The following is a 26,608-nucleotide window of genomic DNA, read 5'->3' as shown; positions in this document are numbered from 1 at the left end:
GAATGTTAACTGTTCTTTGAATCTTATTGATTTCTACAGCAATTGCTTAAAAAAACCTATAATATTTAATACAGTGATAAAAATTCTGTTGGATTTTTTTTAACCATCCTATAAACTTTGTTATTAATATCTATAGAATAGTTCAAAATGTTATTGCCTCTATTACATGCTATAGGATTTTAGAACGATTGTGATCTATTATACTTCTTTAGCCCCACTTGATTTCGTTCCCATGAAATGCTGTAGGTCTTTTCCGTAAGAGTTGGGTCTGATCTTTAAGGTTGCTGAGCACCTGCAACTCAGTGAGAGTTGATGGTAATTGAAAGTGTTCTTTCAACACTTCCTAGAATTGGCCCATTTAATAGAATATATTGTATATTCTGAAAAACAACAACGAGGAGTCCTTGTGGCACCTTAGAGACTAACAGATTTATTTGGGCATAAGCTTTCGTGGGCTAAACCTCACTTTATCAGATGCCTGGAGTGGAAAATACAGTAGCAGGTACATGAAAAGATGGGAGTTGCCCGAAGGGAGAATGCCCAAATACATTGGTTAGTCTCTAAGGTGCCACAAGGACTCCTCGTTGTTTTTGCTGATACAGACTAACCTGGCTGCCACTTTGAAACCTGTATATTCTAAGTTACGTATGTGTGGGGGCTGTATTACCTGAACTAGCCGTATTCATTATCTCATCTTACTCTAGTGTGTAAAACATTTGGTACTTGTATGGCATTCACATATAAAGTTTGTGTGTGTATATATGTGTATGTATATATGAGTAAAAATCCTGCAAAAAATTGGCCATGGGAAAATAAGTAGCACCATATTTCAGGGCAAATACTGTGGAGAAAGGAGATCTAGTGTTAAAGATTTGTTTATCCAGAGGCTGTTAGCAGCTCTTTAGCATCAAAATAATACCAAATAAATGAGAGAGGATCAACAGTAGTTAAAAATTCAGCCCTAATGCATAATGGCGCTCATGGTCATTGTGGGAACAGGACCTGAATAAGGATGAAGATGAATGTGCGTCTTTTGTTCCTGACGCATGTGTGTGGTTGCTAAAGTGGTTGTTAATGTTGTGCTTGGTGACAGTGTGTTCACTGCATGTGCAACTTTCATTATCAGAGCAAAGGGAGACAATGTCTTATTTTCAGAAGCAGATTGAATACCAGTGAAAGCAAGATGCAAACTTGGCTTTATGTGTAACATAAAGTTCTGTAGATAGAGTTTAATATTTGCAATTAGAATATGTTTTACTACTTTTATAAAATATGTATTTAAAAACAAAGCCTCCTTTTGGGTATGCTGGAGAAAGTTCACCTTCCTTCTAACAGGGAGTAAGTCAGAGGTTCCCTATGCAACTCATGTTCGAAGCCTCACAACCAATGTGTTTGAGGGTGGTTAATGCTGCCTATCCCGTGAGGTGTCTGAATCAAAGGAAATACAGAGTGGACGGATAGGGCCCTATTTATGAGTGCACTTGAGCTCTGCTTGACACAGCACCTCTGAGTGTGGGAAGGGGCAAACATGGCTTTGAGCCATCTTTATACTCTTGAGTGAAATCCTGGCCTTACTGTACTCAATGGCAAAATTCCCATTGACTTCAGTGGGGTCAGGAATTCATCTTTGGGTTAGGATAGAACAGCCTTAGGGCTACCATAAACTCTGTTCTGTTGCAGTGGTCCCTTTCAGCCAGTGGTGTCCAATACGTTCACCACTAGCCTCATGTGGCTGATAGGCTATTGAATTGTAGCTAATGCATGTGGCTTTTTTATAATGTGGCTAATAAGAAAAATTCAAAACCACAAGCTAGCAGTGTGGCTAGCATCAAATTTCTATTGGACACCCCTGCTTTAAGCAGATGAAAATAGCTGGAGAACAGTGGTGCTTTAGCCATCTTCCCTTCCCCCAGCCACGCCTTTGACATATTCCGGCTCTATGGGCTGTGTCAAAGAGTTGATATACTGGCTCTATGTTGCCTGGGGAGCCCATTTACACCAAAAATTTCTCTGGCACCAGATACATCCAGTCTAATGCCCCTCTGCAGTGCTAGCATGACATTAATGTGCTGCAGTGGACATGTGAATCAGACCCTTAGTTAGTCCATCAAGAAATTCCTGGAACTACACAAAAAGCTTCCTTACAAAATATATGGGGCTGGATTCTAATCTCATTTACAAGTATTGTAAATCCAGCCACAGCACTGATTTAGTGGAGTCACTTTGGATTTATACTGGTGCAGTTGAGGTTAGACTTTGATTTATTGTGTGAAATAAGATTTTGCTGTTACTGCACAGTTCTTTTGTCCTGTATACCTGTGAACAGTTGTTAGTTAGGGTCTGCTGATGCCATTTCCTTTGCAGGCAACAGGTACAAAGAATAAAATGAAGCATCCTTATTTCTCAATTAACAGGATACAGGCTTACAAGCTGTTGCTTGTTCTTTTCAAACTGAAGCATTCATTTTGGTATCTCTGTGGTTGCATTTTCATTTCATGAATGTATTTATGCAAAACACACTGACAAGTCCAATTAATACATTCAGTACCATTACAACCCCCTCCCCCAATAACAAGTGGATTAGTTATATGACATGTGTAAGTTAATAATTCAATAGCTGTGATTTCTCTCTTAGAATTGGCATTTTACCCTTTTGCCAGGGCATGTGTGTATTGGAGCACAGCAATTGCTGTTTAATCCTGTTTTGAAATTAAAGGAATGACTTGCAGCCCGTTGGAGCAATAGATGATAATTCTCTTATGAGCACAGCTGAGCGGGCAGCATTCTTCTTAAATGAAAAATGCTCAGCGTAGAGTGGGCGGAACGCACTAGTATGGTAGGTGGTGAGGCAGCAGAAAGGGCAGGAGGAGGAGAATTCACTTGTGTGTTAGACACATGGATCACCAGTGGGAAGTATGGAGCAGGACACTGGTATGTTTTAACTGTTTTGTTTTTTTTTTTTGTTTTTTTTTTTAACAAGAAGTAAATCTGTAAAACTGCAGTTGCAAGAACTGAAAGATTAATGAGAGTACAGGAGGGAAAGAAATGTTGCTTTCAGTGCAATGCCTGCTGTTTCTGATGTAAGGCAGAGGAGAGTCATGGGGTTGGTCTGTTCAGCAGGTAAGAAGCAGGGATGGGCAAACCTCATGGAGTCTGAGTTTTGGGAACCTTGCAAACTATTTCTTTGGGTTTGACAGAGCTTGTGTGAGTTTGCAAAATGTGTTTTGCCTGTGAGTCTCTTATCTATACATTTCCAGAAAATGTTTCTAGATAATGGAAAACGTGTCTTACACGTAAGGGGGAAATGCGTCCTGTGCATTAAGCACAGACAACCCCCACTCCTCCAAAAGGCTGAGGCAGGTGTTTGGCCTGGTATATGCTATGTCTACTGTATTCATTATATTTTTTAACCTCTTGACTACTCCTTTATTCATAAATTCTTTGTATTTGTTTTTCACTCTATCTCTCCATTCATATTTATGCCTCTCTCTGCTCTTCCCCTTCTCCCTGTCCCCCCCAAAAAATCTCTCCACAGTGGCGTGTGAAACCTAATACCATTTTGAGTTGAATGTTCAAACTCTGGATGGATGAACAGGTTGGACATTTATTATTTCTTTGAACTTATAAATGAAGTAAAATGAATTCCTGCGTGCTTGGTCGGAAGGGAAGAATATTCAGCTTGAAATAGAATTGTCTTGATGTTTGGAACGTTTAGGAAAAAAAGTGTGTCAAGAATAGTTGTGCTAATACTATTCAGTCCCAAAACACAACTTTAATTATAATCAGTGCTACTGCATCTAGGTTTCAGCAGCATTACCAGCAGGAGAGTGAATTTGTGTGTGTGTGGAGGGTGAGAAAACCTGGATTTGTGCTGGAAATGGCCCAACTTGATGATCACTTTAGATAAGCTATTACCAGCAGGACAGTGGGGTGGGAGGAGGTATTGTTTCATGGTCTCTGTGTATATAATGTCTGCTGCGGTTTCCACGGTATGCATCCGATGAAGTGAGCTGTAGCTCACAAAAGCTCATGCTCAAATAAATTGGTTAGTCTCTAAGGTGCCACAAGTACTCCTTTTCTTTTTGCATCTAGGTTAGTACTTATCCCAGATAAGTTAATATTAAATGAGTTTGCAGATTCTCTGGAGAAGCTGATATATGAATTCAGTCACAGTAAGCTCTTCATTTTTCAGAGCAATTAAAGGTGCTGTTTATTTTCAGATAAAGTGGGTAGTTTGTGCAACTGTTGTAAATCCCCTTTGGTTGACTGGAAGCCAGCATGAAGTCTGAATGTGTGGTCAACCTCTGCTCTAATGCTCTGTGCTAGGATTGGCAGGGGTGGTCCTCGACATTTTGCCGTCCAGGGCAGAAAACATTTACTGGGCCCATTCTTAGTAGCTGAGGGTATTGTAGGGGGGGGAACCACACACACACTGGCCAATTAGAGTGGAGCAAAACTGGCTAGCCAATAAAAGAAAGGAAAAAAAAAAGCACAGTGTATGGTTCCCCCTAGAAATTAGTGCCCAGGGAGGCTGCCCTGCTTGCCTACCCCTAGGATCAGCCCTGAGGATTGGTGCTCCAGTGAGGTTCTTGAGATTTTGTCACAGTGACATGTTGTAAATTTGTGGTGTTAGCTTGACCCGTCGAAGATGTCACATAATGCACGATCCTGTTCCACTTAAATCGGTGGGAGTTTTGGCATTCACTTCAGTGATCAGTGGCAGGATTAGGCCCATAGTAATAAAGAGAAGGATAAGGCCTATAATGAAGAGCAGTGTTGTGTCTCAGCAGGAGACTTTTGGCAGGATGGTTGTGACATGAAGTCTCTTAGAATGAGAGAGGAATTGGGTAGGCAGAGGAGGTGAGTCGGGTTGCCAACCCTCCCGGTTTCATCTGAGTCTCCCAGAATCAGGCCCTATCTCCTGGAGGCTACTGAAGCCAAACTGGAAGATTTTAGGTACTGAAAATCCAGCGGCACAGTGGTGCTAAGGCAGGCTCCCTGCCTGCCCTAGCTCTGTGCAGCTCCCGGAAGAGGCCGGCATGTTCCTGTGGACTCGGGGGGATGAGGGGTGGGGAAGTGTGCCCCAGTGCCAATGGGAGCTGTGGGGGCAGTGTTTGTGGGCACAGGCAATGCGCATGGAGCTTCTTCTCCCCCCCCATTCTTGCCACCGGGGCCACAGGAACGTGGTGCCAGCCGCTTCCAGGAGCGGCATGGGGCCAGGACAGGCAGGCAGGGAGCCTGCCTTAGCCCAGTTGAGCTGCTGATTGGAAGCTGCCCGAGGTAAGCGCCGCCTGGCTGGACCCGGCACCCCGCACCCTCTCCCGCACCACAACCCCCAGCCCTGAGCCACCTTTTGCACCCAAACTCCCTCTGAGAGCCTGCACCCCCTCCTGTACCCCAACGCCCTACCCCAGCCCAGAGCCCCCTCCTGTACACCGACTCCCCCCCCCCTCTTGTATCCCTGCCCCAGGCTCAGCCCGGAGCCCTCTCCCACACTCCGAACCCCTCAGCCCCAGCCCAGAGCCCGCACCCCTACCCGAGCCCGGGGAAAGCAAGTGAGAGTGGGGGAGAGCGAGCAACGGAGGGAGGGGGGATGGAGCGAGCGGGCCGGTGCCTTGGAGAAGGGGCAGGGTAGGGGCACAGCCTCGAGGCAGGGGTGGGACAAGGGTGTTTGGGTTTGTGTGATTAGACATTGGCAGCTCTAGGGGTGAGGCTTTTGCATTCCCACAACCTATGTTTTTAATTTAATTTTTTTAAGTTGTTTCTGTGCTGAGATTTTGAATGCCAGTTGTAGCTGGGGGTAAACTAGTACATCAAAATGATAAATTTTAACCTTCAGAACAGCATGCTTTATAGTGGGAATGCTGATTCTCCCCTCTATTGGCCTTTGAGGTGGTATTCGGTATGTGGCCACTTGGGGCCGATGAATCAGATGAGAATAAACCATTATGAACACTAGCAGTCTGCAGTAGCAGCTTGGGAAACAGGCTTGTTGTTACTGGGACAAGCTCATGACATGAGTAGATGTGACAGCCCAAAGTCTTGTCATCTCTTGTGCTCACAAAATAATGTATTCTCTTACTGTGTGTGTCAGTTGTTTTACTTATTTGTAACACCTGTGCCCTGTAACTAATGGAATTGTTGCAGCAGATTATGAAGTGCATCGTTCCAAGTGCAGAAACCAGCACTGCATGAAAAACATTCATTTGGCGGGTTGCATGGAATAGTTTCCAAATACTACCACACTGACCTTTTGAAGATTGTGTATGTTTAACAACCCCTCCCCTCCCTAACCTTCCTGTGCTTGACTTTGCAACCTAAACCACTTTCTTCTGTCGCAGTTTTTTTGGGAAGTACTAGATGTACTTTTGTTCGTGCATTCTTAATTCTGCCCCATTGAGACTTCCTCCTGTTCACTGAATGAGGTTGGGAAGCTATATCATAAGGCATATGCACGGTGCGCCAAATTAATGTTGAACAGGCAACCATAAATCTGGCATTTCCTAACTTTCGAGTGCTTGACTTCGCAACCTAAATAACTTCCTTGTGACATAAACGTTTGCACATGATTTCCTAGATTTTATTTTTAAATAGACCGGGGTGGGCAAACTGTTTGGCCTGAGGGCCACATATGGGTATGGAAATTTTATGGCGGGCCATGAATGCTCACGAAACTGGGGGTTGGGATGCGGGAAGGGGTGAGGGCTCCGGCTGGGGGTGTGGGCTCTGGGGTGGAGCCAGAAATGAGTTCAGGTTGTGGGAAGGGGCTCCAGGCTGGGGCAGGTGGTTGGGGTGGGGAGGGGTGAGGGCTCTGGCTGTGGGTGTGAGCTCTGGGGTACAGGGGGGAGGGATCGAGAGGTTCAGAGGGCAGGAGGGGAATCAGGGCTGGGGAAAGGGGTTGGGGCACAGAAGGGGGTTGGCGTGCAGGCTCTGAGTGGCGCGAGCCTCAAGCAACTCCCGGAAGCAGTTGCATGTCCCGCCTCCGCTTCCTATGCAGAGGTGCAGCCAGGCAGTTCTGCATGCTGCCCTGTCTGCAGGCGCCACCCCTGCAGTTCCCATTGGTCCTGTTTGCTGGCCAATGGGAGCTGCAGGGGCAGTGCTTGGGGCAGGGGCAGCGTGCGGAGCGCCCTGGCTGCCCCTATGCATAGGAGCTGGAGAGGGGATGTGCTGCTGCTTCCCGGAGCCATGTGGAGCAAGCCTCCGACCCCACTCCTGCTCCCCTGCAGGAGCTCGAAGGCTGTATTAAAATGTCTGAAGGGCCAGATGCGGCCCCCAGGCTGTAGTTTGCCCACCCCTGAAATAGACAGACAAAAGTAAAAACAAATTTCTGTTATGTGCAACTGTAAGAACCCATCCATCATATGTTATCAGCGGAATCTTCAGTACTGCAGATCAGATTGCTACCACATTAGATAGAGGATTTAATGGCATTAGTTGGCAGCAGTAGAAGGCTATTATCTCAAAGGGATATTGGCTACTGGTGACATGTGCTGGGGCCTGGTCTGAACTGGCTCTTTTTCTTCTTCCTGCCCTGGAAGATGTGACTTCTGTCCCACATGGTGCCTCCAGAGGAGGGTGACGGGCTGCTGGGGCCATGTGCAGCTCCAGGAGTTTTATAGGGAGAGATAGGCCAGCCTTTCTGAATTTCTCCAAGCATCCAGGTGTTGTGTGAAGTTCCTGCTCCCATGTAGTGCTATGCGGGGAGGTCAGTGGGGCGGCACACTGGGGCCATGTGCTGGCTCTGGTGGGAGGGAGTTTGACCTGGCTTGACTCGTCCCCCACCCACCATCATACCCAGGTGTTCCCAGTGCAGTGGAGGTGGTGGTGGCAGTGGTAAGTGCTGTCATTGCTTTGGTGGTACCATGAACCCAGCTCTTTAGAATATTTGTGGTCAGTTGTTATTTTGGCAGGCTGCCAGAATCTTCCTGAGGCATGCAGGCCACGTTGTGGAAATGGCTATTTTGAATAGTTTATAACTCAGCTCACCCTGAATGGAATTTCCCAGGGCAAAGAAAAGGCAAGTTTCTAGCCCAAGGGCATTGCCCCTGCTGAATTTCAAAGGCCTGCTGCAAACCATGGAGGTGTGAGAGCTTCTCAAAAAAATGTTGCAAGAATCTTTCGTAATGGAGAGTGTTAGGCAACCTAAATTTAGCGGTCACTCTCAGCTCTCTCCCTATAATTTATATTTACATAGATACACACAAACAATTCTACAATAATGGTCCATCTTATAATATTTATTTAGATTTATCATTTTTAAAATGTTGTGCGTGTACTAAAGTGTTGAGCTCCAACAATAATTAGACTTTACAATAACAACTACCTAGCGGCATAAATACTAATATACAAATAAATTAACCAGCCAGCAGCCTTAAATCCTCAAATGCAGAAAGCAAGTTACATCAGCTAGCTGACACTGAAATAGGAAAATGGCAGTAAAGCCTGCTAGTTGTACCCAGGAATATACCCTCATCCATCCCCTAACCCTGTCAAACAAACAGCTTTTGCAGCGTGCCTGGAAAGATGTAAAATCTGGACTATTTTGGACCAAATAGGGCTGCTGCAGAATTTTGGGTAATGACTGTAGAACACAGAAGTATCCTTTTTTAAGGTGTATAAGAGTATTTGTATTTCAGGGTTAGGATTGGGACTCTGAGCCCCTATCATCTCATATAGGGCATCATTGTGTCACTCTTACATTAAGTAGCATGTATTTACACAAGTTGTTCTTCGGAAGTCTGTGGGAATTCTTGAACAAGCGAGTGTGATCAAATTAGGGCCCTTTACAATGAGCCGCTGTATTGAGCCCCAGAGCATGCCATCCACATGCAACTGAATGGCAGCCAGTGGGTGCTGGCTGTTACAGCTAAGAACTGCCTTTGGTAAATTGGCTCGGTTTGCCCAAGAAGACTGAGAAGCGCTGTATTAACTCTCACTGGTGCTGTTTAACTGGCACTGATAGGATGATAACCTTGTCTGCAAAAAATAAATACATGAACAAATAAATAAAACCATTGCATCTCTAATACAAAGTACTCAAATGTGAAGTGTTTGTGCACATGGGAGGATCTGTAAGGATAGTTTAGAGATGACCACACAGAACTACAGTTTCTGTGTAATAGTTTTAGGGAGAGTACGTCTTTTATTCTTGCCAAATTTCAGGAATATTTAAGATAATGGTCCCTTCTGACCTTAGTATCTATGAATCTATTAATCTGTTTTAGGAAGCAGGAGGGGAAGGGTTTGGAGTCATTGACAGAAACTGTTGAGCAAGAATGATAGATAGTACTGCATATTGGATTGTAGTGGAGAGAGCTTGTCAAAACATGTAAAAGAAGGATAGTTCAACAAATTAATAGAAATAAAAACAGTTCATTCCCTGGATTTACCGTATACTGCAGGGGTGGCCAAACTTACTGGCCCTCTGAGCCGCCTACGACAATCTTCAGAAGTTTGAGAGCCGGGAGCACCTGCTGGGGCTCGGGCCTCCAGACCTGCGGGAGGCTCTGGGCTTCAGTGTGGGCACAAGGAAGCAAGTAAGGAGTGAGATGTAGATAAAGGATTTGCTTCCTGCATCTAAGCTTCATTCAGTGCAAAAGAGTGTGGAAGAAGGGTCATCAGGTAACTGGTTACAGGTGGAAGGGCAGGCGACTTCTGCAGAAGCTGCCTTTGCCAGCTTTACACAAGTGAAGAGTTTCCTTCTGCCAGGAGAATTCACTGCTGACCACTTAGGGTCAAAATCCATCCCTTGTGTGATGGGTAACCCTTCTGCCAGGCCGAGTTGATAGCAGCAAGGGCCAAGTTCAGTACACAGGGGTTCCCTCTCATCAAAGCAAATGCAAAACTGGCTCGAGCCCCCACCCAGTGACTTGGGAAAATCTTACACACACTCCTGGGCACCTTAGAGAGGCAATACTTCCCCTCTTGCAAGCACAGAGTCTCGGTGTAGTAGAGAATCTTTAATAACATGAGGTAAACGACATCAGCATTACATTGGGAAAACACCACAACTAGGGTTCATCAACCAAACCATGAGCAAAGACCCACCCCAGCAAAGTGGGCCATGTCCTTTCCCTAGGGTTCTTGAGTCCAACAACCCAAACGCCTCTTGAGTCCAGCAACCCAAAAATCACCCAAAGTCCAAAAAGTCCAACAACCCAAAAGTCCAGCCCCAGAGTGTTACTCCCCAGTGTTAGGATATAGATATTCAGGCCTGTCTGTAAAGGCCTATATTCTAAGAATTTAGGTGTATTCTTATCACTTGGCTAGTTATAGAGGTATAAAAGAGAGAATCAAAATCACTGTCTGCCAGTGTAAGGTAAAGAAAGTCCTTCTCTTACTGTGATAGTCAGAGAAGGACCTTACACTGGAGACAGTGATTTTGATTCTCTCTTTTATACCTCTATAACTAGCCAAGTGATAAGAATACACCTAAATTCTTAGAGTATAGGCCTTTACAGACAGGCCTGAGTATCTATATCCTAACACCCAGTCTGGGTGAAAATTGTGTGTGTGGGAGCGGGGGGGGAGAGGGGGTAGAGATAAGGGGCACCTTAAATGATCTGAAGCTGACTGCCCCACAGCTCCATAGGGCTTCACTCTGATCTGCTCCATGAGCTGCTCCGCTCCACTCCACCAGCCATCCCACAAACGGCTCTGCTCCGCAAGCAGCTCCCGCCATCCCACAAACTGCTCTGCTCCACTCTGCAATAGATCTTCAGGCTCCCCACTACTTAACACAGTGCTCAGTGATTTCAGCTCATAGTAATTTTAGCTCTTTAGTGATTTCAGCTTGTAGTAGTGGGAGCCTCAGTGCTGGTACACCATAAGGCCAAAGTGAATTCAGCTCAGCACCTGTAGCTAGACTCCTAATAGACCCAAAATTAGCTCTGATGTTCCACAGTGGAGAGAGACGGAGGTCTAATTCATGTTTCATGCCCTCACAAAGGGGCCCACACCACCACATACTAATACCTATCTCCAGCCTCTCTCAATTCAGAGTTTTGGAACCCATGTCCCTTGCCTAGCGAGTGCTACTTAGCTGAGGGTGAATCCCTCCATCATAACAAAAGGCCAAGTACAGTTCCACTGTCCTTGATTCCCATAATCAGGATAATAACAATTTATTCTTCCTGACCCAATAACAGAGACACTGGGGATCCCACAGCAGCCAAAGTGACCATTTGGGCAGCTATGGGCTCATTCTAGGTGGAGTGGGTGTGCCTATGCAAATGAGATCAGCCCCTGAAGTTCTTTTCCACAACTTGCCACACCTCACCACCAGATGTCAGGTTGCAGCTCAGCCTGACTCTGCTTACAGATGTATTAGTGGTCTAAGTGTGCTGGGTTATAATAAGGAATCTGGCTAAAAGCCTAAATCCTCATTACATATTGAATATTCACTATCTACTCAGCTTTTGTTGCTGCTGCGCTGACTGTCCAGTCAGAGTCCAGAGATGGGATAAGAGAAGAAACTAAAGAAGAGGGCATGGGACAAGATGCGATTTGCAAGACCCACGAAGGTCTGGAAAGGGGGAGAGGTTTTTTTAGTATTGGTACAATTCTAAAAAAGTTTGGGCCAAAATTTCACGAGCCCCAGAAATGCAGTGTCACTGTGTGGGCAATGGGAGCATGTTCATTCCTTTACATGGAGTGTGTATGTATTTCTTCATCTCATTGTGTGCTGAAACCGTAAATATTTTACCAGTTAGCCTTAGAGCAGGTGTGTTTGGTTATGCAGGTTCTCACACAAAACAATAGGAAGGGAGTTAGAAAATAAACTATACTGCACTGTATGATACAAGACTTTGTTTTAATTGAGTGTTGTTTGTGTGACAGTCTACAACAAGCTAAAATAATTATTTGAACTGTCTTATTTCACTTAAGATGAAATGTCCAGACACAGGCTGCATTAGATAAATGTAGATTTGAAACCCTTTTAATAATCCTGAATTAGATTATGAAATTTTGTCTCTGTGGGATAAGCAGCAAAAGCAGTTTGAGTGCTGCCCTGTAATGAGATTCAATCATTACCTGCAATTATTACTGTGAGTAAATATGTACTTATTTGTCTTTCAATGCCTGTGTATATACTCTGCAAAAACAGGTGTTGCCGGCTAGTTGGCTTCTTTTGATTTTTGTGAAATGGAAATCATGAGTGTGATTAACTGCCTGAATGCCCTCCTGGTAAACATCTCCCAGCTCCAATTTAGAAATTGCAACGAGTCCTCATAGGAGTTATGGATGTAGAACTAAAATAGATGACTGTCACCGTTCTGAGTGGGGGTCAGGGGGTACAGGAAATGTGATAGCAGGCGCCCTTAAAAATGGTACACTCCAACTTTTCGTGAACATTTTTTTTGCCTTCTCAACATTCTTCCTTTTTTCACTTTGGATTGGTGAGATTGTAGAATATCCACCTAGACTGCCCCTGCAGAAAATCAGAGCCCTGGAATCACCACAGTTGAAGGAGCCAAACCAGAGACATTTGAGAAGCACATTTAGTAAGTCAGATCATGGAGACAGGAGAATATTTTGCTTTGTCAGTTACAAAGCTTCTTAAAATTTGTTTAAATTTGAGGCATTTCAGTCATATATAGGACGTCAAGTTCCATTGCACAGCTCTTAATATAACATGAGGCAACATGTCCACTCTTTTTCCTCCAGCACTTGCCTGCAACTCTTTGGATTGTGTGTTGGCAAAAAAACAAAGATTGTGATAACCACAGGTATTTCTTTGGCTGTGCTTCTCTGACAGAGAGAAATAAAAGGGGGAAGATAGCACTCAGATGCTTTGGCTTTGCCATTTAAAAGCATTGTGGAAAAAGGAGGGGCAGAAATGCAGAGAGACAGTCTGGGGTTTGCCAAACCAAAGTCCTTTACACAGCCTGAATTACAGGTGAATAGTAGGTGAGTTTGGATTATTTTCTGAAGTGTAGGAAACAAATGTGAAAGGAGTGAATTAAAACAGCCACAAACTGGGCCGTCCTTACCCCTATGCAAAGCATGCAGCTGCGTGCTTCTCCAGCCCCTGCCCTGACTCTTCCCCAGGGCCCCTGCTCCGCTCCAGCCTTGCCCCCACTCCCCTGAGGACTGCAGCAGGGCCGGGCCTGCACTCACCGGGAGCGGGAGTGCAGCGACCCAGCTCCAGCCGCGCCAGCTTATTTTTCTGATAACTGAAAATATCTGCAGACAATGAATGTGCCATCAGTTACATGTTTACTGCTGAAATGTAAGCAGTATTATCAAACCAGACCATGCAGTCCTGTGATGGCTTGACTGAATTAGTTCCCTGCTTTTCACACGCTGCTATTTGCCTGCAACCAAGTATTTAAGGTAATTTGCCTTTTGAATATTCACTCTTCTGTCTGCTGGGATCTTCTTTTCAGGCCTGACCCCAAGAAGTACTGAAGGCCCACATATCCCATTCCCTTTACAGGTGCTGTTTTGTTTTTTTTTTTTTATAAAGGTTCAAGCCTTTTGTCAATATTAAAGCCCTAAATCTCAGCAAAATAAATATTGAGACTTATTTAGCAAATCACCCCTCTAGCTACGGGTAACATAATGATTAAATTGGTTATATGACATGGTGATCATAGTGCGGTTCCTACGGGCTCTGTGTCCACATGATATAATCTGTTACAATTGGCACCTTCAAGCAGAGATGCAAACATCTTACTCGCAGAGGCACTCCCTGGACTTCTTGGCAATCACACTTATGGGGCAGTGTGGAAGAGGCTTGTGTTGCTTCTGCCCATGCGCTATGTTCAGTGGCTAAACAGAAGGCTCCAGAACGTATTTTGGCACATTTCATGAGCACTAAGAATACTTCTAAAATAATCTTTTTTACAATGTGGATGGAAAAGAAAGGACCTATACATTCTCATTGCGTTTTCCTAATATTAACCATTCTAGTCCATGTTCTCCTCATACCTGTGATCTATACGTGATTTAGCTGTTGGCCATCACTTTTGGGACAATGCCCATTAAGTTTTCAATTTTCAATTTAATTTTGGCTTAAACAGTACTTCTATCTAAGGCCTGAGATGGCCTCCGGTAGCCTAGTATGTGAACAGCTCACAGTTTTTATCTGCACAACGCCCCTGCAAGATGGGGAACTATTGTCCCTTGTTGGATTTGCCAAAGTCATGCAGGAGACCAGTGACAGGTCAGGGACTTCAATCTAGCTCTCCTAAGGTACAAACTAGCACCCAGACCATCCATCTAGAGGTCTGCCCGGGCCCAAATTATAGGCCCAACCTGTACCCAAGCCCACCCAAACCAAGCCTGAGCGGCTTTTTGATCCAACCCTGCTCCTTCCCCCCTGAACCGAGTCCTTATCGCTCCTGCTACCACCTCTTGCCCCTGTGGTCAGCTTTCCTTCTCCTGCCCATGGCATTGGCATGGCAGCACTGCATGTGCCAGTTGCTGCATGCCCTGCTCCTGCCATCCATTGCCCTCTAGTGCACTGCAAAATGAGAACCACTGCAGCGCCTTGGCATACTCAGTCTGCAGCATGCACACGCTGCAGCAGGAGATGGCAGGAGCCACTGTTACACTGGCCTTACGGGCACGAAGAGGAGAGCCAACCTAATGCAGGCCCAAGAGTGTCCGGTTGTTTTTCCGCCCAATGCAACCCAGACCCAGTACTTGAGCGAGACAGTGTGGGACATTTGTTGTTTCAGATGTTCTTCTGGTGGCAGATGATGCAGACCCTGGGAAGGTGACCCAGAAACCACCTAACTTAGCTTACATAGTGCTTCACATAATTGGGTATGTGGTCACATTTTGCAAGGCTTAAAGTTGGTTTCCCAGTAAAAGAAGCAGGTAGAATGTGCTCTCTTCTGCAGCCCACAAAATGTAGCCAAGTAGCCAACTCCTCTGTGTTTGACATTCAACGGTGAACCTGTTGTCATAGATCCGAGTGAGCTCCCTTTCCTGGTCGGATCCTAGTCTCATAAATTGTAAAGACATATTCTCAGTTCATTATACCTGTGCAAACAGATGTGTATGGTGTCTCATTCCAAAAGTGGCCACGATGTATTTCTGGTGGGAATTTAATTCCACAGCCGGTCCATACAAAGAGAAAAACCTGCCTCCTACAGGTTTCAGCTCCAGGACATTATTATTACATTATTACATTATTAACTTATTATCATTCTCATTTTATTGATGGGGAAACTGAGCCAGAAAGAGGATCCAGGACATGTTAGTTCACTGCTGGACCAGACTGCCCTTCTGAAAGTTAAGTTACAAGCATTTCTAAAAAATTCAGTAGCTTTATTCTCGTTACTCACTGATTCACTTTTTGTAAAGCTTTGGTGAATAATGTTCCATAAAGACTTATAAAACTGTGAATTTAAGTTGTTTTTTTCTCCCCACTGCAGAAGCCTTGGCTTTTCAGAAAACCAATATTGTTTAGAGAGCTGCTGCTGATGTGAGACTGTGGGAAGTATTGGTTATTCTTGGCAACAAGTCACAGTCTCAAAATTGCTTACCATCAAAAGGAAGTGGGATCCCTGTTACCTGCCCCTGGCCATTTGAATTAACTTAGATTCATAGATATATCAACTTGGTTGATATATTTTTAGAACAGCTAAGCTTGTTGATTGACCTTCTCATGTTATTTCTACATTTTTTAATCATCTTATTAATGCAGGTAGAGAATATTACATCTCTTTTTCCATATGTCAACGCACACACAGAATCTAAGACAGGAAAGGGCTCGTTGAGTGTGACAATGTGAGTTGAAACTGCTTGCCTTGTTATTGTTGTTGTTATGTACTAGCCTCTTGGTTGTCATATTCAGTTAATACAGGGGCCAGATTCACACAAGGATCTTACATTGGTTTCTATCAGTATAAATCATGGAGGAGGCTGCAAGGCAGAAATTCCGCCCGCGGGAAGTTGCAAAGATGAGTGGTGACAACCAGGGTGTGTGTAAAGGACGTGGTGCAGGCCTAAGAGGGGGTGTGACTGTTGAGCTAAAATCACAACTTCAATCTGTTCTTCCAGCCCGGCTCTTGGAGCTCAGGGCTGTTCTGGACTGGCTGTTTCATGTTGTAACATACTTTCATGATGACATGAATCACTGCGCTGAGATGCAAAGACTTTGTCCTAAGCAGCTGTATATTTCCATGGCTTCTTGTCTTCTGTGTTAGAATTTGTTTCCAAGATGCTCACAGCTAGATCAGGCAATATTTTACTATCATCAGTCATTCACTTACTCCTATCTGATAGCCAATTTAGATAATCTGCCTTTTGGAAGGGTAGATGGCTTGTTGATCTCAAACACAGCTCCAAATACCCACAAAACCACAACTTTGAATTTTGTTAGGATCTACTCAGCCCTTTATCCTTCCAAGGTAGAGAACACTGAGTTTCAAGTAGTTTACCATGTCACAGTCTTTCAGGAGAGAACAAAAATCATGTCTGTGATCTGTCTGTGCTGCATTGGACATTATAGGTCCCGTGGCACTTTGCGTAGAGGTTTGAAATCCAGTCTCTGGCCAAAATTTCCCCTCCTTGCTCACTCTTGTGAAACATACTCTGTGCCAGTTGGCTAGATATCAGTGTGTATACAATTAGTAAAGCGTTGTTTGTAAAGGATTTTGGCATCCGCCAGGATGAAAGGCCCTGTATAAATGTAAAAGAGCACTATTATTAGAAAATAAACATATTTTTTAATATTTTGTTTGTAAAAGAAACCCAGACATTTTCTGATAGTCTGCTTTGGTTCTCCTATGGCTCAACGTGACCATTTATGTTTATGAAGACGTCAGTGCACAGCTTTAACAAATGTGATGAGACAGAGAGAGTTCATTGCAACATGTGCTTGTCGAGTCTGGGAACGCTTTCTGTTTACTTATCCTAAAATATCCTTTCCGTGTCAGACACTTCACACATATGCCATTAAGCCTGGAATAAACCCGGCTAATTTATCAGTTTATATAACATCAATAATCAACTCAGTGGTGTAAGGGAGAAATGAGAGTTGGGACTTTAACACACAGAGGTCATAGAAGGTAATGGATGTGCAGTTCCCTTCATAATTCTGAAGGAAAGAGAGTATGATTACACACCCATTAGTAGTAGTAGTAGTAACCAGGGACACAGCTCCTTACAGGCAGACATGCTGCAAGGAAGGTAACTGTATTGCATCTGTTCTGTTTTTTGCCTTAGACACCAAGTGCATCAGTAGTGATTGTGTTACCCTATTTATTTATTTTTTAAGTTTTAGTTTTAATCATGTGTAGTTTTTGTGGTTCTGTCGGTTGGCAGATGGATGATTTCTCTCCCAAAGAAAGGAACAAATCAGCCCCTACTGCTCATGACTATGTATATGATACTGATATTGTACCCTAGCTAATATGAATTAGGAGAGTGAGATCAAGTCAGAAAAAGGTTCAGACTGTCATTAATTCAAAACATGAAGACAAGGATGTTTCAAAGCAGATGTCTTGGAGAATGTCCTAGCTCTGAATTTGGGAGCAAGGATACCTGGGTTCATTTGTTCTATGTAGTTAATCCCTTTTAGGGTTTTCTATAGTGCTCATCACCAGAGGGTGTCAGTGCTGGGTTCTCTTCCTGATTTTTGTGCGGCTATCCTATGATAATTTGGACTGAACCACTGTGCCTCAGTTTTCTCATCTGTTTAAAAAAACAGAAATAAAACAGTACTAACCTACCACTTAGGCAGTTTTAAAATATGTTGCTATACCACACTTGCTGCAGTGGAGAAGACTGGAAATCTACAGTGCAATGGCACTGCAGCATAGGCAGCTTCATTTTAGGGTATGTCTACACAGCAAACGATACGCATGGAATCAGCCTAACCAAGCTAGGTTGAATCCCGCTAGCATGGGCAGCTATGGTAGTGAAAAGACAGCACAGTGTGGGTAGTACAAACCTGGCACAGCCCCTGCATACGTACTCTGCTCGCGAGTTTACTCTGCACTGTCTTCACTACCGTTGTTACCCTCGCTAACTGGGTTCAAGCTAGCTCAGGTAGGTGACTCATGCACAGCTTTTGCTGTATAGATGTGTCCTTAGCAATGTCTCATGGACTAGAGTATTGTGGAGTTCATGCATAATCACTAATGGTTGCTCAGCATTTGTGATCCTTGGAAGGTGCTACAGAAATGCAAAATATATTCATACTCTCTGTATTTATTTAAGACAATTAAGTGCAGTATTGAAAGGTGTTTTGAATCCATTACAAAGACTGCAAACTGGTCTGCAATTAATTGCCTTTGCAAATTAGAGTCTTCCTGCATGTTGTCTCTGTGGTCCTCCTTCTTTGTGCAGGGGAGCTGTGGCTTTTCTTCTGTGTGAGGGGGCCCGCTGCATCATCCTGAAATGATTTAGTGAATGTCAGCATTGCTACAGAAAATTGGGCAAATATGGCTCTAGTAAAGCGTTCCGTTTCTGTAACATATTAACAGCATTGTGTTATGCACTAATAAAATGTCTTGCATTCTTCAAGATCAGTAATATTAAGACCTCGTGGTATGCTGTCGAAGCTAGTACTTCTAAATCTGTGATGAGAGGCGCACCCCCCCTCCCCCATAACATTGCAACTCTGTTTCTGAAATCCATCTGGTATTTGAATTTTTAAAAACCCAGTGAATACTCCCCTTTGGTGCCAGATTCAGTAAAAAGTTTGTCTGGTTTCTGTTCTTTAGAAACCCCGACAAGTGGAATTTTGGATCCAGCATCACTTTTGCAGAGGCTTCTGCAGTGCAGAAGCTAAACAGGTATTTTACTGAATCCAGCCCTTATTTGTCTTCTGGCGTGGGATGCTCCTCCTCACCAACCAGTGCATTTTGGTAGGATTGGGTTAATTTCTTTTCCATGCTTTTGTTAGTCTACTGTTATCTTTTCTGGTTTATTATATCTTAATATTAATGTAATTAGTCTTAAGATACACAAAATACTTTAAAATTTTTTTTTTAAAAAAACCTTCCTATTTCTCCCCCAAAAAACATGTCAGATAGTTTTCTGTGGCATGATTGTCATTGGTATAGACTTGATGGTGTCCAATCAGGACAGAGGAAAGTGTACTTACTGCTTTGCCCCATTCTGAGCTCTGCAGGCAGGCTTCCTGGTTGATTCCTGCCTTGCACTGAAGCAGTTCAACTTGAAGATCAATTTTAGGGGATTTTCCACCTTCCTCAGACTTAACGTTAGAAAAGCAGGAAAAGAAGCTGTAAAGGAAAAAGAAGCAAAAGTAGGCAGACTGTAGTTAGCCAAATTGAAATTTAACTTAGGAGTTTGAGTAACAATCTTATCCTTGTTCCCCCCCCTCCCAAAAAGAAGTCATTCTATATTAAATGACCACAAATGATCAGGACCTTGGTTGTCTATCTCCACAAAAAGACAGCTGCGTGTTGCACCATCAGCATAGTTCTTCCAACACAGGGTTGCTTGGGCGTTGAATCAACGGTGACTCAGAATGAACAGTGCCACCTACTGAATCATTGACACCTGTTTTTCCAGCACATAGTTTTCCCTAAGCCTGGAAGATCTGACAAGATCATTGCCTGAAGTGGTATGGCTGCTGGCCTGGCTATTGCTATTCAGAGAGACTCATTTGTTCTTCTGTGTAAACTTATTTTCATCTTTCATAGAAATATAGTGCATTCACAGAACTGCCCTGAAGCAATCAAGGGAACATAGAAACATGAGTTACTACAGTTCTCATGACTAGAGTATGTGGGCCAGATCTTCATAAAGTAAAGCATTGTAGTTTCATGGAAGTCAAGGGAATTACATCCATTTACATCAACTGAGAATCTGGCCTGTGTCTCTAAGCATATCCTTGAACCAACAGTGGACTGAATATTTATAAAATGAACCTTTAGAATATTATATCCTTTCCCCAAAGCATTTATCTTACACGTTATGAATAAAACTAACATGTCACAAAAGAATATACAATGGTAGAGAGATCATATTTTGTTTTGCTGTATAAAATTGCTTCATTTGCAATACGTTTTATAACTTTATTTTTTCTGGACTTAACAGGTATTTGTCTGCTGTATTCTCTGTCATTTCATCTTGTTGGTGAATTTATATTTGTCTAATGGAAGTACTCTATTACCAGTGCTTAAAAAAGCATGCAATTATTAATGCAGAGAAATGTATGTATGTGAACGGCATGGCAGGCAAAACAGACCATAGGCTTATTAGAGCAGGAGACACTCTTCTGTTTCTCTCCCTCAGGACAAGCAATGCTATCAAGTTTATATGTGATGGATCAGAGTGCAATGGTATTGCTGCAAGCAAAAGTCATGAATTTTAATCAACGTTGCTGGCTGCCTTGAAAGTTGAACTTGAAAGATAAATGTGAAAACCGGGCAGCCCATACTGTTTCTGGAACAAAACTGCCCCTCTTCCCTTGATTTGAGGGGGTGGGAAAAAGTCTTAATAATCAAAATATCTGTTTATTTCTGGAATGTTATAATCTAACCCTTTGGGTCCAGTCTTCTCTGGATGCATTAGTGACCAACCCTGCCAAGATTTTCCACGCTAGTATAGGCTCGTGTACTGTGTTGCCTACTTCCAGCCGATTGAGAAAGAAAGATGGTTTTTATTTTTTATTTTTAAAAATGACTACAGTGCCTGTGAAAGATGCTGAATTTATAATCCTGGTGACTGAAGTCCTCTGCATGTTCACTGAGAAGATACGGCGTAGCCATTATCAATACAGACTTTCCTGCCCCACTTACTCATTGTGCTTCAATCTTGTTCTGAAGGGGCCATCTCTGATGAGATGGGGCCTGTGGTTACCATGTTCCTTTAATCATTGGTCTCCCTGATGAAATATAGGCACAAATTTTGAAAAGTATTTAAGCATTCTGTCATTCAGCATTGTAGGGCCTAAGTGACTTAGGAGCCTAATTAGTCTCTTTTTCTAATATTTGGTCTCCTAAGTCCCATGACCTTTTAATGGGTAAATGCCCGAGTCACTTTTGAAACTGAGAGTTAGGCTCATAAGTCATGTAGGCCTTGCAGTGTTGAGTGGAGCAATGTCTAAATACCTTTAAAAATCAGAGCCTTACTGATGAGGGCCAATTGTGACGGTGGGATTTTATGACAGGGACACCTAACCATAAGAAAGAACTGGACTGAAACTACAAACTAACCAGTGCCCTCTCCAGCTTTCATTGCCTCTTCCATCTCAGCATGCCTCCTCCACTCACCCAGCAATGCCTAGTCCATTCTTTCATACACTAAGAATTACCAAAGAACCCACCACCAAAGTTTGCCACTCGCTCAGTCACTCACCCTTGCCACTCAGACAACCCCTCCTCACTCATAAACAGGCTTTAGGCTTCCCATGCTCCTCCCCTGCATGCTCTCTCTGAGCGTCCCTGGCAGTGTAACGAGCCCAGCTCAGCTGGATGGCAGCTGGGATTGGGGGGTGGCGGGGGGGGGGTGGCAGGCAGCACAGATGGTCAGCATTAACAGTACAGATGTATTGTGCAAGTCATTTGGGGTGGGAAATCATTCTCTCTCTCATGTGCTTGGCTGGCTGTTCACATGCTCAGGATCTAACTGATTTCCATATGTGGGGTTGGGAAGGAATTTTCGCCATGTCAGTTTGGTAGGGCCCTTGGGGTTTTTTTCGCCTTCCTCTGCATCCTGGAGTGCAGGCCACATGTCTGATTTGTCTGGGTATCTCTCACTTAATTCCCAGTGCAGGGGCCTCAAGCAGTGATGTGCTTTGGTCCCCCCACTCTCTGCCTGTGGCACATGATAATCTTCTATGGGCTGTAATACTTTGGTCTAATTGTGGTTGTTCAGTTTAGTGTGCAGGTGCTGGGTTGTGTTGGTGGCCTGTACCATATAGGTGATCTTGGGGTCCCTTCTGGCCTTAATCTCTTTGACTCTGTGTCTCTGACAGTCAGTCCCTGACTACTTCTCTCACATCCGCAAATGCCATATTATTTCATCTAAAGATCTTTATACCTTAGTTCCTTTAACTGGCATCTACTTTCACCTCTCAAGAAGGTGATGTTACTGTACGTTTACCAACAGCTCCGTGTTAGTGAATGTTCATTGCTGTTGGAGAATGGTTTGTTTGATATTCTTGGAAGCATTTTCTGCTTTCACCAGCAAAGTAGGCAATGTAACCTAAGTTAGCATGGGACCTACCAGAAGGGATTCATACAAATATGTTAAGTACAAATTCAAGCTTATTTGTTCTCTCAGTTGGTTACACTCTTGGCTTGAAAGCCAAATATTTAAAGAATTTAGGTTGAGGTATATGTTGTCCCTAAATACACAGGAACCCAAATTCACTTTTGGAATAAATGAGTGCCGCTCCTTAGAGGTAATTGTTTTTTGCCGGAAGTAGAAATACATTGATGTAAAGTGTCACTCAGATGGTGAGAGTGGGAGTGATATTTTGTAAATACGTGTGTTGCTACTTATGGCTGCTACTTCCACTGCTCAGATCACCTCGCTTTCCATCAGAATAGACGTCATGAAAGGAAACGCACCTTATTTCCTTGTCCTTTTATTGGACCCAGTAGGAACATCATAGGTTATAGCATAGTGTTTTGCTGTACTGGGGCAATTGGAGCCTACTTACAGAAACAGTGGATTTGCCCCAAGGTCTAGGGCACGTGTACCCAAGCCAAAACTGAAGATGTATCTCAAGGAAAAGGCTTCATTTCAGATGCAAATACTGTGAGGGCTGCTGCACAAATGAAGCCTGGCTGGTATTTTTTGTTTCCATTGGAGAGGGAAAAATGTTTTCTTTGTTTTTTGCTTCGCTCTGTCATCTCATTGTGCTGCCTAAACACCTGTCTCGCATTCAGAGTTTGAATTGTGGAAGATGACCAGCTGAGTGGTTTTTGCCAGTTGTCATGAATACCAAAATGTGATTAGCCTGTTTCCAGGCTTTATAGTTGTTTTTTTAAACTCCCTGTTTCAGATGCATCTTCTCTAATTCGTATGCAAGAAGCATTTTTGTGATTGGGGAATATTTTCTCCTTGAGCATGGCATGCCTTTTTGGGACTGTTTGCAAAATAGCCTTATTTGAAGCAAGAGCACAGAACTCCCTTGTGAGCCTGAACATCTCACAATTTCTAATACCAACTGCAGAGATCATTTGCTGATGCTTTAAGGTGTTCAATATATCATTGCATTTAACTAGGCAAAGAATCGTGTTAGAAAGTGCATCAATACCTAGCGAAGTTTATACCTGTTGACTGTATTTTCAGTATGAACTTTATAGGACAATCTGTTCATAATCCAAACTTTTCTGTTGCTCGCAGCTACCTGGCTGATCAGTGCTGGAATGGCGGCTTTATCTACCTGATCATGTTCCGTCGCATTAAGCGCAAAGCCCCTCTTCCTCCATCAAATGGCAACAACAGCAACAGCTGTGAACCCAAAGCAAAGCCTGCCTCGGAGCGAAGTGACAGAGCCGCTCAAAATGGGAAAAGAACTAGAAAGTTTGGGGTCATTGCCAGAACTCCAGCCAGTAAGGACAGCAAGGAAAGCAAAGAGAGCCAGAATTCAGAGCAGGAGAATGGACACCACACACCTCTGGAGGTTGACAGCTCACAGCCAGAGGCAAGCAACACAGAGGATCGGTTTCGAAATGCAGACTCTGAGGGACGGTACAGGTCTCGCCGTTCAGATGGTGGGGTGCCAGACCTTAATCCAAGTGACCTGCCTTCACAGGTAAGTGTTTTGGTTTGGGTTTTTAAAAGAAAGAGGCAGGGCCAGTTCAAGCAAATTGAAAGTTCCAATACATGTATTAGTTTCAATAAAATGGCCAAGACTCACTGTGCAGCCTTCTTTTCCCAACCCCAAATTCTTGCTCCCAACTAACTGGTTGGATTTCATCCTTCAGGGCATGGAGCAGAGGTAAGTATGGTGTTCAGAACAGCGACATGTATTTGTGACCTGAGTCAGAGGGAGGAGAGTGAATAAAGTTTTCCTGTTGAGTAGGATGGTGTGGACTACCTGTGATATTCCCTGGCAGGGCTGTGAGAAAGGGGATGACCCCTTGATTCAACAGGGCTGATCAAGTGGTTACCACCACAGAGCTCTTATTCAGCAGGAAGCAGCTTGTGCTTGTGATGCCCCCATGACAGTGGGGCACAAGTAATAAACAGCACATGAGCATTTCAACCTTGTGATGAGCCTCTGAGGATTTTGAGTAGACGTATATGGCAACAAAACATGAGAAAGACTGTAGAGGTTTAGTGTTTCTGGATCCAGAAAAATCACTCAAGTCTTGATCAGATTTCACATACAGCTTTCACCAGAAGAGTTGTCACTGCGAGGCTCTGACTCTTTGGCTGTCTTCCTAAAGAAATTGATAGACTAAACACGTGAATACTACTGCGCTAAGGCTGGGACTCATTGTGACAGCTGTTTTTGTTTTAAAGAGTTCAAAGCTGGTAATATATTAATGCAGTCGTATTTCATATTGCTAAATTCCAGTGAAGGGAAGCGTGGCACAAACATGCTGCTCAAACTAATGATTGCTGATATTACGTATTTCCTAGGGGGCTCTTGGTTCAAACGTGAAACCACCAGGAAAGCTGAATCCAATAAAAGAATAATAATATTCCTAAAGCCAACTAAGTCAGAGTATCTTCTGTTCCTGTTAACTAATCAAATGATCCTGTCTCAGCGCAAGGGCTGGACTAGATGACTTCTTGAGGTCCCTTCCAACCCTACATTTCTATGATTCTATACATTAAATTCACTGTGGTATAACGAGGAAAATGTTATCTGCAAAGTTTGAAAAACCTCATAATTTGAGACTCTGTATAGTTTTGTTTGTTCCTTTTAAAAGGAAAAAGTATGGATCAGAAAGATCCAGACCTGCACGGTTTTATGGCTCCCTGTCAATTTAGAATATAATTTAAGTATGATATTTAATATGGCTAATTTAAAAATGCCTTCTAAATGAATATGGTTTGTGTCTGAATTGCTGAGTAATAAAGAGTGTTAGAGATTAGTGCAGAGAGATGGAAAGCCATTACATTATAAATAAGACTGATGGTCTTGAGCCACTTATTAATTCTAACTTATTTTGAAGTTTTAAGACACCTTAGTCTGAAAAAGTAAATTTTGAAGTTCAGAACAGATATACAGTATGAGAAATAAATCAATATTTAATGCAAAACACATACAAAGAGGCATTTGTATATGAATATGTAAGTCTAGCCCATTCACTTGAAAATTTAGACCTATGGTCTTTTCATAATTGGCATCTCCAAGTAAAACTTGTTGAGAGGCACAGTGGTTTAGCACAATTGGTTTTTTGTTTACAGGTGTGGCCTAATGGTGTCAGTGCCATATTTTGTGTCGATGTTTAATTTTGCCTTCCTTACCCCTGAACTTGGAGAGATTTGATGGCTAAGAGAATGAGTAGCAGGACACAGTCTTTTAAAAATAATTAATAAATTAAAATTTTAAGAATCTGAGTCTCCACTGAAGAAGTCTAGATCACTTGTGGAAAGCTGTGATCATCTAACAGCTGTTTGGTGACTTATGTCAAGTGAGTTTATAGGCTCAGTTTGTTTCCTCATGGATAATGGGTAAAATTTTCAGAAAGTTTCTGACTCCCATTTTCAAAACTGACTTTGGCGCTTAGGAGCCTAAGTCTCATTGAAGTTCCCTGGTGACTTTTGAAAATGGGACTTAACCTCCTAGGTCACATAGGCGCTTCTGAAAATTTTACCCAACTCTACACCACAAAACTAGGGCTGTCAATTAATCGCAGTTAACTCATGCGATTATCTCAAAAAAATTAATCACAAATAAAGAAATTAATCTGTTAAATTTCAATTGGTATGCTATTGTTTATTAAACATTTTGGATATTTTTCTACATTTTCATATAATCTGTGTTGTAATTGAAATCAAAGTGTATGTTGTTTATTGCAAATATTTGCACTGTAAAAATGATAAACAAAAGAAACAGTATTTTTCAATTCACCTCATACAAGTACTGTAGTGTAATCTCTTTATCGTGAAAGTGCAACTTACAAATGTAGATTTTTTTTTGTTACCTTACTGCACTCAAAAACAAAACAATGTAAAACTTTAGTGACTACAAGTCCACTCAGTCCTACTTTTTGTTCAGCCAATCGCTAAGACAAACAAGTTTGTTTACATTAACGGGAGATAATGCTGCCCACTTCTTATTTACAATGTCATCAGACAGTGAGCACAGGGATTTGCATGGTACTTTTGTAGCCGGCATTGCAAGGTATTTATGTGCCAGATATGCTAAACATTCGTAGACCCCTTTGTGCTTTGGCCATCATTCCAGAAGACTTGCTTCCATGCTGATGACGCTTGTTAAAAAAATAATGCGTTAATTACATTTGTGACCGAACTCCTTTGGGGAGAATTGTATGTCTCCGTTCTATTTTACCTGCATTCTGCCACATATTTCATGTTATAGCAGTCTCGAATGATGACCCATGAGCACATGTCATTCATTTTAAGAACACTTTCACTGCAGATTTGACAAAACACAAAGAAGGTACCAATGTGAGATTTCTAAAGATAGCTACATCACTCGACCCACGGTTTAAGAATCTGAAGTGCCTTGTCAAATCTGAGACGG

The 26,608-nt window shown here is 43.1% G+C and overlaps 1 protein-coding gene across 1 annotated transcript in view; it reads left to right on the top strand.

Moving 5' to 3' along the window:
* Window positions 1-26,608, top strand: part of PDZD2 (PDZ domain containing 2) — a 327,010-nt gene that overhangs the window by 197,969 nt on the left and 102,433 nt on the right. Inside the window, exon 4 of the mRNA XM_084629338.1 lies at window positions 23,287-23,698. Within this exon, the coding sequence (XP_084485464.1) occupies window positions 23,287-23,698 (412 nt within the window). The remainder of the gene's footprint in view (window positions 1-23,286; window positions 23,699-26,608) is intronic.

This window comes from Lepidochelys olivacea (genome assembly GCF_965140295.1).
Source record: "Lepidochelys olivacea isolate rLepOli2 genome assembly, chromosome: 5".
NCBI classification, from domain to species: domain Eukaryota; kingdom Metazoa; phylum Chordata; order Testudines; family Cheloniidae; genus Lepidochelys; species Lepidochelys olivacea.
This window is presented reverse-complemented; position numbering and strand designations above follow the sequence as displayed.